Source organism: Aethalodelphis obliquidens, unplaced genomic scaffold, assembly GCF_003676395.1.
Source record: "Aethalodelphis obliquidens isolate GAN/ISIS:26980383/991018 unplaced genomic scaffold, ASM367639v1 scaffold8, whole genome shotgun sequence".
NCBI lineage: Eukaryota > Metazoa > Chordata > Mammalia > Artiodactyla > Delphinidae > Aethalodelphis > Aethalodelphis obliquidens.
The window spans coordinates 59375528-59387320 of NW_020837952.1; the positions used below are offsets into that span (position 1 = coordinate 59375528).

Here is an 11793-nt window from a genome sequence, read left to right on the forward strand (position 1 = left end):
GAATGCCAGAGATTTCTGTGCATTAATTTTGTATCCTGCTACTTTACCAAATTCATTGATTAGCTCTAGTAGTTTTCTGGTAGCATCTTTAGGATTCTCTACATATAGTATCATGTCATCTGCAAACAGTGACAGCTTTACTTCTTCTTCTCCTATTTGGATTCCTTTCATTTCTTTTTCTTCTCTGATAGCTATGGCTAAAACTTCCAAAACTATGTTGAATAAGAGTGGTGAGAGTGGACAACCTTGTCTTGTTCCTGATCTTAGTGGAAATGCTTTCAGTTTCTCTGGAATCTATTTACCAATTCAACCTCTTTTAAAATGTTTACATTAATATTCAGAGACTGAAGCCACATTTTTTAAAAATTCATTTTACTATTAATGAAACTAAGGTATAAGGCAGGTTACAAGCAATGCCTCCTCATCACTCTTGCCCTGATCAATCATCAAAACACCCTGACGTTCAAACATTCTTGACATGGTTCTTGAAATAAAATTAAAGGTAAAGTAAATTCACTATAACTGGAAAAATTCTTTTCTAATTTTAAGGGTGAGATTCCCATGAAATATTTTACCTGTTTTATGTATTTCCAGTTAAGCTTATATTAACTATTGAAAAAGAAAGTCTGTATCACCACCTGGATTAGTCATGAAAAGATCTAGAAAAGGGACACACACTGTGAACTCCAGGGATTAGGATGAGAACCCCTCCTCTTCATTCCCAATGAACCTGGCCTCCTGAAAAGGCACCACACTGCAGTCTCCTTGGTTTATACAGGAGGGGGTCACAGGAGCTCAAGGTTCTAGAAAAACGTCCTGATTATAAGATAGACTATCAGAACCTGTTTTTTAAAGTCTCTTAAGTTCTACAGTTCTCAGTGACTTCTTTTAAAAACAGATGTAGCTTTTAAAAAACGGATGCACATTTCACATCTTCTGTACTTTTCCTCTTCCTGCATAGCTGATTAGCTTGGGAAGGTTGTCAAAATTTTAAATTAAGATTAGATCATGAATATAGGGAGATATCAGCAGGCAATAATATTTTAACTTTCCATTTGGTATAAAGAAAGGAACAGTTAAATCAAGGTTATGAGGAAACATGCGATATTTGTGAGGACAAAGGTTCTTTAAAAGCAAGAGAACATTACCATATGACACAGCAATTCCACTCCTAGGTATGTACCCGAGAGAAGTGAAAACATATGTCCACATAAAAATTTGTACATGAAATTTCACAGCAGCATTGTTCACAAAAGCCAAAAAGTGTAAATAACCCAAAGATCCATCAGCTGATGATAAAGTGCAGTGTATCCATGCAGTGGAATATTATTCAGCCATAATGAGGGATGAAATACTGATTCATGCTATAACGTGGATGCTTAGCATAACTAAACATTATGCTTAGTGAAAGAAGCCAGTTACAAAAGATCATATATTACATTATTCCATTTTATGAACTCTCCAGAAGTGGCAATCTGTTGTGACTTAAGGTATCAATAGATTAATGGATGTCAGGGATTAGGGGAAGGGGAGTGGGGAGTGACTGCTAATGAGTACAAAGTTTCCTTTGGGGGTGATAAAATGTCCTGGAATTAGGTGGTGGTGATGGTTGCATAACTCTGTGAATATATGAAAAACCAGGAACTTGTCCATTTTTGAATGGTGAATTTTATGATATGTAAATTATATCTTTATAAAGCTTTTATTTAAAATGCAGATACAATAAAAGGTGACATGTAAAAGAATCAATATATACTATTTGTGAAATTCTGGAAGTGAATAAAGGGGATACATTTTTTAAAAGAAGAAGAGAAAAGCTCTTCATCATTCCTCCCCTTCCCTCCTTCCCTGTCTGTTCCCTCACAATTCAGTCCTACAGTCATTAGATGGGGCAGACAAAGGTGGCGTCTGCAACATGGGGGAACCGTGCTCCAGAGCAGGGTTGGAGGAAGAGGGCATCCACCCGGGGGTGGAGGTGCTGGACATGGGAGATGAGTCACATGCCAGGGAGGCTGATCAAATAAGTGAATATACTCAGAACACAGAAGCCAAGTGGCTCATTGTCTAAAACGGTAGTTACAAACATAGAAAGTGAGAAAATTACAATGAACCCTGAGGTACTGGGTTAGAATTGGCGGTATTGGTGTGAACTCACGGTTTTCAATATATAGATTGATATAGAAATACACGTAGATGTAAGTGTATGTAAATGTGCATATATGTTTATATATGGAATATATCCCCTAGGGCTCTGCCCACTTAGAGGGCCTGGAGCAAAGAGCAGCTCTGGTATACTCAGATCCCAGATTCTGGTTACTTTTGTTCCATTAAAAGGAACCAGAGCTCTTTGGAGAAATGGACGATTCTGGGACCGAGGCAAGGAAAGTACAAGTGAGTTTATAATATCTTGTATCAGAAAGTAAGGAAGTGCTCAAAGAATGATGGGGACATGTCAAAAGGACACAGAAACCAGCATGAAGGGGCTCCTACTGGCTATATTAGGGACAATTGAAACATCAAAATAAATAATGAAAATAATGGATCATAAGCCACTTAATAAAACAGGAAATCTTGAGTCCCTGCAAACATATAAACAATACATGAATACATGAAAGTCTGGTGAGGAATGGCATATCTACGTAGTTTCAAAGTTTCTCCCACAAAATGCTTATTAATTACAAAGTAGATAAAGAGCACTCCACCAGGAAAAAGACAGATGGGTCTGATAGATTCCACCTTAATCAAGTGACCGCAGTGAACATCAGCAGTAATGGGACAGACGGAAATCACCTGTAAGCTAAGAAAAGCATTGAGAAGAGCACAGCGTCATTTCTGTGACATTCCTGCCAAAGACGCAAGCCTGAATCTAGTCATCAGGAAACATCCGATAACTCAAGTCAGGGACACTCTACAAAATAACAGGTCTGCAATCTTCAAAGTGTTATGGTCCTCAAGACTAAGGAAAGACTGAAGAAGTGTTCTAGACTATAGGAGACTTGCCAAATGCACTGCATGATTGTGACCTGGGGCCTGGGGCTGAGACGGCTGACATGAGTTGACATTACTATCCTTACCATGACGGCTGGACTGTAGGTGTACAGAACAGGGCTCTGGTTTTAAGGAAACATACACTGAAATATTTGAGGTAATGGAGCAGCTTACCCTCAAATGGCTTACGAAAGAGAAAATTGTTCTTTGCACTATACTTGCAACTTGTCTGTGACTTTGTGATTGCTTTTTTAAAAACAATAAAGCAGGGCTTCCCTGGTGGCGCAGTGGTTGAGAGTCTGCCTGCCGATGCAGGGGACGCGGGTTCGTGCTCTGGTCCGGGAAGATCCCACATGCCGCGGAGCGGCTGGGCCCGTGAGCCATGGCTGCTGAGCCTGCACGTCCGGAGCCCGTGCTCTGCAACGGGAGAGGCCACAACAGTGAGGGGCCCATGTACCGCAAAAAAAAAACAAAAACCAACGTGAGAGGAACCTGAAAGAGGAGGAGCAACACTTTCTGTGTACGCACTCTGTCCACACTTCCAGCTGGCGCTTGAACCATGTGTGTGCAGGTCAGACTCAAGAGTCCCGGCAAAAGACCAGAAAGCTGAATCAAGATATGAATGACTGCCCACTGCAGGTGAGGGAGAATTTGCAAGTTAACTGCCTGTCAAAGCAAAAGTATCAAAAGTCTCAGAGGAATATAACAGAACCCAGAGTCTCCACAGCACAGCATTCGTGACGTTTAGCGCTGCACCGTTTAATGAACAGCCAGAGCCGCATGTGACTCCCGAGCACTGGAAATGTGGCTAGGGCAACTGATGAGCTGAACCGTTTGTTAAGTTTCATGTTAATTGATTTAAATTCTAAAATTAACTTCACTTTGGGAAAACTTTTAAGTTTGGAATGACCGAGTATATGAATCTAATATTTCAACAGCAACTTTTATGAAATCTAAATACAGATAAAGTATTTCCAATGGAAATTTGGTGTCAGCATTGAGGTCTTCTGTAAGTGTAAAGTACATACCAGGCTCTGTAGACTTAGTACACAGAAAAGAAGGTAAAATATCTTATTACCAATTTTAAATAGTGATTACATGTTGAAATGAGATAATATTTTAGATACATTTATTTGGTCAAATAAAAATATTATTAAAATTAATTTCACCTATTTCTTTTTATTTTTGTAATGTAGCTACTGGAAAATTTAAAATTATTTATGTGACTCACTTTATATTTCTATTGAATAGCACTAGTCTGGGATATTATCCAAATATGCTCAAAAATGAAGAACCAGAGAAATGTGACCCTTCTCAAAGGAAAAAAATCAAAGCAGGCCAACCCTGAGATGATCCAGATGTTAGAATTACCAGATAAGGACTTTTAAGCAGCTATTTTAACTACGCTCAATGTAGTCAAAGAAATATGCTCATAATTGAAAGAAAAACCAAGAAATCTAAGCAGATAAACAGAAATTATTAAAAAGGAACCAAATGAAAACTCTGAAACTGAAAAATACAATGTCTAAAATTAAAAATTCACTGAATGGACTTCATAGCAGAATGGAGATGCTAAGGAAGAGTCAGTGAATTTGAAGACACATCAATGAAAATTATGCAATCCGAAAGATAGACAGGAAAAATATTTTATAAAATGAACAGAGCCTCAGGGGTCTGGAAGACAATACCAAAATGTCCGAGAGAGCAGAGGAAGAGGTAGAAAAAAATAGTTGAAGAAATAATAGCTGAAAACTGTCTGATTGCTCTGCATTGGGTTGAGCATACAGTAGATGCTCAATAACCACTTCAGGTAAGAACAAACGCAAATACTAAGTTTCAAAGTACATGTTGACCAAATACTCTTTATATGGAAGCCTTAAAAAATAAACTAATATGACTATAATAGTGCTACACACAAAATATGACCCAAGCACATGATAACTGTCCCAAACCTGCCAGAATTTAATTGAATTGTGACAAACAAAACTCTATTTGGGACAGTGGGGGAAAGCCAGACGAGGTTACATGCTCCTGTAATATACTGCATCCCCCCCTCCATACTGGGTGATTCTGAGTCTTTTCCGCACTGTACCTGAGCCAGCACATCTTGAAACTGTTCTCTCGTGAGAGGCAGCAGGAAGGTTGTGATGACTCTTCGCAGTTCATTCTTTGTCACTGTCATGTTGTTACTGATGTCGAGCAGGTGAAAGGCTTTCTTCAACTCATCTCCTTTATCAGTAATTTTTTGAAATAAAATCCGTTTTACATCTAAGGACGACAGTATTGGATGTGCAACAGCTGTGGCTATAAAAGAGAGACAGCTATTTATTAAACGCTCTTAAAGCTAAGACAATAAACAGCATTTCACTGTGTACTAGAATCCAACAAACTTCTAAACAGTATTTCTTCCACTACATCTAGGTTTACAAGTAGATGACCCACAATTGCAAATCTGCAGTCATTTGTGGCACCTCTGAAATTTACATTTCAATCAATATAAAGTAATAGTAGTAACATTAGAAAAAAAGAGCGGAGATAATCTTCCCTATAAAGGACCTATGTCACAAGTGAAAAACATGGATATTGAAATAAAACTTAGTTAAGAATCAATTTTATCTCAAATAAATCTTCAAAATATGATATTCACTTTTCATCCCCTTGCCAATTTTTGAGGGGAAAACATGTAATTCTTAAATCTACAACCTTTTCCTTTCAAAGACAAGGAAGAGGTGAGTGTCACTGGATACTAAAGGATAATGAAGAATGTTTAGTTCCCGAATGAGCTTGCAGGGCGCCTGCACTTCCTGGTGAGGAAAGGGGTCCCAGCTCTAAGGGTTTAGGTCCCAGAGTCCCCGTGTCACCAAAGGGCAGCTGACACCCTACAAACACAGTAACTACAAATTAACTCATGGTGCCAATCAGTATCATAAACATGAAGATGTGATTAGTCCCTTTTGATATTTTATAACCTAGTAGGTAAAGAGGAGGCTAAGAACCATGGTAGCTTGGTAAATCTCTTATATCTATTAATGAGATTGCAAAGGCTTGGTGACCATCATTCATTTAGGATGCTCTGCTCTTGGAAAGCTTAGACTCTGGAGGGGGAAGCAAAACAAGAAACAGACAAATGAATGATGAGGTAACGGTAGATAGTGCCAAGTGCCGCAAAGGCAGCAGGACAAACCAACGAGGTGGGGGGCAGCCGGGGAGCTTAGGATGGGGGTCACAACGGAGCTGCTGTTTGTTACGGGTGGTGTTTCGGGATGTGGAACCAGATGTTCACCTAGGAGAAGACAGACAGGCAGAAGAGGGCTGGGCACAGAGCCTGGGGGAGAAGGGTCTTAAATCTCCCACGAGAACTCCAAGGATGCTCAACGTGCAGGAGTGGCTGCCTGCATCCCTCTGCGTTTCTGACTGTCGCTTCAAACCTCAGAAGCAGCTGATTCACGTGGCGGAGCTGCAGGGCTCCACATCAGCTGGTGAAGAGTATTTCTCCCTCTGCCCGCCCAGCCTGGAATTCCTCCTCCTGAACCCAGCGTCACAGAGGGACCCCTTTATGTCTTTATGTCTCCATCTTGAAATCTTTTTTTTTCAGAATTTTCATGCGCATTTTCAGGTGCTTTCCAAGCAGCCCCATCTTGGCAATCAATAATTCTAATTTTGGGGCTTCCCTGGTGGCGCAGTGGTTGAGAGTCCGCCTGCCGATGCAGGGGACACGGGTTCGTGCCCCGGTCCGGTAGAATCCCGCGTGCCGCGGAGCGGCTGGGCCCGTGAGCCATGGGCGCTGGGCCTGCGTGTCCGGAGCCTGTGCTCCGCAACGGGGAGAGACCCCAACAGTGAGAGGCCCGCATACCGCAAAAAAAAAAAAAAAAAAAAAAAAAATTCTAATTTTGAAGTATCAGAAATATTGCTTTGAAACTATTTGAGTTTACTTGAGGGCAGACTTTTTATTTCGCAAGCCTAATGCAACTTCTGGAATTTAAAATGAAAGCGGTAGCCAAACTTGCACAATCTGCTGGTGGGAGAGTACTAACTGATACGATCTTTCTGGAGGGGAATGTGACAAAATTTTCTACATCCGTTTAGGATACAGAAAGTCACAGCAGATTGTCATTCTGACCCTGCAATGAGAACAAGTAGGATAAGCTAAAAAAAGAGAGGGGTTTGAAACCCACCAAAGAACTGAGGGTACAAATAAACTAAACTCCAGAAAGGACCAGCCACTCCTCAGAGAGAAAACACCCATGACTCCTTTCACCCTTGAAGAGTCTTGGGCAGAGAAGCAGATTCATTCTACACAGGGGTATGGAGAAAACAAGCGATTGCTTAGTAGCCACGTGGACCGATCCCATGGATTTGCATCCCAAGAGCCTCAGTCACAGAGCGAGTCTGCACCCGTCCTCGTGGGCCTTCACACGTTGCACAGGAAGCACCCCAAAGCTGGGAGTGAGGCAGGAGAGCTGTGTGATATGCCCCGAGGGATGCAGGGTCTTCCCTAAGTGTCAGGCAGCTGTTCCCCGTGCCTGAGTACAGACCAGCGGCAAACCCCTCTGAAGCATACGGGGCCCTCACCGAGTGCACCTCAGCAGCCCACTGCAATTGCAGGCAGGGCGGCAGGGCGGAGGGCGACCTCCTAAGGTGCACGAAGCTAGCAGCTGAGCTGGAGGACAAACAGAGCTCCCCAGAAACCCTCCAAAAGTGGCAGGAGGGCTGGAAAGCAGAGAGCCCGCCACAGGATGCCAAGCTGGCAGCTGGACTCTGAAGCAGAGATGGCTGGAGTCTCAGCAGTGCTCAACTCGCAAGGCCTGTTGAAGGGAAGCATTTGAAACAAGAGGTCACGTGAATCTAACCAAAACTGCAACCAGATCCAGACAGAGCTCAACTGAGAAATTAAACTGAGCCAGCCCACCTCACCAGCAGCCTGAGCAGAAGGGCTTTACCACCTTTTTCTGGTGGTAAATATGATTTACTTCTGTCTCTGCTCTGTTTTACACATATGTCTGGTGTTAAATCCCTTTAAAATTGCAAGACAAGTAAACAAAGAAAAGGTGACCTGATCAAGAGCAAAAAAGAATCATGGAAGACCCACAGAGAGAACAGATGTAGAAACGATCAGGTATTTAATCCAAGAATGACAAATATGTTAAAGAGATTAAGGGAAAACTGACAAAATGCTGAACACGAAGGGAATTTCAGCAGAGAAGTGGAAACTATTTTTTTAAAGCACATGAAAAAGCTAGAAATTAAAAATACAATATCAAAGCGAAGAGCTCACTTAATTTGTTTAACAGCAGAACTGTACACAGCAGAAGAAAGGACTAGTGAATAGAAAGTCAGGTCAACAGAAATTATTCAAATTGAAACATAAACATAAAGCAAAAAACATCTTAAAAGGAAACAGGGTGTCTAATATCTGTAGCTTACAGATTCACCCATGAATTGTGCTTTCTTTAATATGAGTCATATAAGTACATATCTACACGTGTGTGTGCATGCATGACGTGCATGAGAGACAGGCCAGCCAAACACTTAATGGTGACCAACTCTGGAGAGAAAAGGGGTGCTAGGAGACATTATATATGTATGTATATAATTTTTATTTAAATATATTTGTTTCTATATATATAATTTTTATTTACAAAAGAAAAAAATAATTCAGTACATAAAAAACATAAATAAAAGGCAAATGACAAATGAAAAAAGATACTGATGGCACATAAGGCAGATAAAGGATTAATATTTTTAATACAGAGAGCTCATACAAATAACTAAAAAGACCAACCCACAGTGGGTAAATGGGCAAAGGACATGAACAGGCAGCTGACAAAAGAAAGACATAAACATGATGAACTTGACAATCAAAGTTAACCTCACCATTAGAGAAATGCAGATTAAAATCACAACAGAAGGGCTTCCCTGGTGGCGCAGTGGTTGAGAGTCCGCCTGCCGATGCAGGGGACGCGGGTTCGTGCCCCGGTCCGGGAAGATCCCACATGCCGCGGAGCGGCTGGGCCCGTGAGCCATGGCCGCTGAGCCTGCGCGTCCGGAGCCTGTGCTCCGCAACGGGAGAGGCCACAACAGTGAGAGGCCCGCGTACCGCAAAAAAAACAAAAAAAAACAAAGAAAAAAATCACAACAGAATATTGTTTATGCATATCAAATGGACAAAATGTAAGAGATAATATTCTGTGTTAGGATATTCAGAAACAAGTACTTGTAAATATCACTTGTGGGGATGTGCAGTACAAGCTTCCAAAAGGCAATTTGGTGGCGCTCACGAGCCTTAAGGGTGTGGATGCCCTTTACTACAGTAATCCCACTTCACTCCATTCTTCTTGGTACTGTCAGAAAGCTAGTTAAACTGAGATACATCCGAAGTATACTCTAGGCGTGGAGCTATTGGGCTGGAAGACATTTATTATGGATGATAAATGTTTGTGTTGGAAATTGCCAGTTATCCCTCAACATCCATTCTCCCTTCTTTCCTGAGATTTGGACAGACACATGGCCCACTTGAAATAGTCTCTCTGGTAGATGCCTGTGGCCTCTCACTGATGCAGGTGAGCACAGGTGGCGAGCGTGACTTCTGACTAGAATGCCTTTCTTCAGGTCCATCCTTTCACTACGTCCCACTGAGTCCTTCCCGTTCCCCTCAGGCTGTGCACTCATAGCGCTTTGTACGTGCTTCTGGACCGGCACTGGTATTGTTCTGCTGGAATTCCTCCTCTCCCTCTCAAGACTGTGGGATCCTTCAGGGCAGACCCTCTACCGGACCCGTCTCTTTATCCTCCGTCCCTGTGATAGTTCTTGTCACATATTAGGGCTCAGAAAATGTTTGTGAAGGAAGGGAGGGAGGGAGGAATGGACAAATGAAAAGACACATTTTTGGGAAATTATAATGTCAAATTTTGTTGCTTTAAAACTGAATGATCCAAATAAGTTAAAATTTTACGTCCACACAAAAATCTGCATGCAAATGTCTATAGCAGCTTTATTCATAATTGCCAAGGCATGAGAGCAACCAAGATGTCCTTCAGTAGTGAATAAACTGTTGTACATCCATACAAGTGAATTTTTTTTTTTTTTTTTTTTTGGCGGTACGCAGGCCTCTCACTGTTGCGGCCTCTCCCGTTGTGGAGCACAGGCTCCGGACATGCACACTCAGCGGCCATGGCTCACGGGCCCAGCCGCTCCACTGCATGTGGGATCTTCCCGGACCAGGGCACAAACCCACGTCCCCTGCATCGGCAGGCGGACTCCCAACCACTGCACCACCAGGGAAGCCCCATACAAGAGAATATTATTCAGAGAAAAAAAGAAATGAACTATCACATCATGAAAAGACATGAAGGAGCCTTTAGTGCATATTGCTAAGTGAAAGAAGCCAATGTGAAAATGCTATGGACTGAATGATTCCAACTAAATGACATTCTGAAAAAGGCAAAACTACGGAGACAGTAAGAAGACCAATGGTTGCCTGGATTGCGGCGGGGAGGGATGAATAGGCAGAGCACAGAGGATTCTTAGGGCAGTGAAACTACTGTGTATGAAGCAGTAACGGTAGACACATGTCATTATACGTTTATCAAAACCCAAAGAACGTACAACACAAAGAGTGTGAACTCTAATAATGTGTCAATAATGGCTCATCAATTCTAATGAATGTACCACACTAATGCCAATGCTGCTAATAAGGGAAACTGGGGATGGGGAGTGAAGAGGTGTATGGGAATTCTCTGCACTTTAGCTCAGTTTTTCTGTAACCCTAAAACTACTCAGGGAGTTCCCTGGCAGTACAGTGGTTAGAACTTGGCACTCTCACTGCCATGACCCAGGTTCTATCCCTGGTCAAGGAACTAAGATCCCACAAGCCACACAGTACGGCAAAAAAAAACACAAAAAAAACAAAAAAAAAACCTACTCGAAAAATATAGCCTATTAATTAAGAAAAAACTGAGGAGTGAGGCAGTATACTAGATAACATAGTAGTTAATTCCACGGATCCCGGAATCACACTGTCTGGGTACAAATCTCAACCCTGCTACCTAAAAGCTATACAACTTTTGGGCAAGTAGCTTGATAAACCTGTATCTCAGATTCCCCATAAAGAAAACTGGGACAATAACAGAATTTATTTCACAGCTTTACTGTGAGGATTAAATGTCATGTGAGGCCTTTGTACAGAGTCTAGTACATACTAAACATACGTAACAATATCTACTGTTAGCATCATTTGCTCAGGAATACTCACATGAAGAAGGTCTGAACACATTTTGGAAACCATTCCTTGAATACACTCTACATGGTGAAGAGTGGGGTCTGAAATGCGTGAATTTTTGTGTGTGAGGATACAAAGTATGCCAATCTGGTACAACTGCCATTTTGCACGTTAAAACCCTGTGATATTAAAAAAAAAAATAGGTTACATTATCTTCAAGCACATCCTACAAATGTGGCCAACCTCCTATCTATTCCTCTTCTGAGAGGGCAGCTGGAGACTGTAGAAATGCCGCTAGTCATGACCTTCATGCCAATATTTCAAAGACTATTCTTAGAGGGAACACAGAATTGTGATTTTAGACTCACTTTTACAGCAGATCCAATAATCTTCAAAAATGGGACAACAAAGAGGCATTTGGATAGGAAAATCCACCTGCACCTCAACTACCAGTGACTCATTTTCTGGGGGGGTGGGCAGCAGGGGTGGAAAGTGTGGGTACTCTGAGCTCTCCTGAAGTGCCTCACTGTACATCCAACACACAGTCAGAGGCACAGCTGGGGAAAAGAGCACCAAAAATGGTGGAG

At 41.8% G+C, this 11793-nt stretch overlaps 1 protein-coding gene across 1 annotated transcript in view; it reads right to left on the reverse strand.

The window, feature by feature from the left end:
• LOC113620356 (EF-hand calcium-binding domain-containing protein 6-like) overlaps nucleotides 1-11517 on the reverse strand; it is a 105782-nt gene extending 94265 nt beyond the window's left edge. Inside the window, exons 1-2 of the mRNA XM_027106025.1 lie at nucleotides 11512-11517; nucleotides 11240-11353 (exon numbers count right to left, since the gene is read on the reverse strand). Coding sequence (XP_026961826.1) covers nucleotides 11240-11353; nucleotides 11512-11517 — 120 coding nt within the window. The remainder of the gene's footprint in view (nucleotides 1-11239; nucleotides 11354-11511) is intronic.
• Nucleotides 11518-11793: the final 276 nt, after the last annotated feature.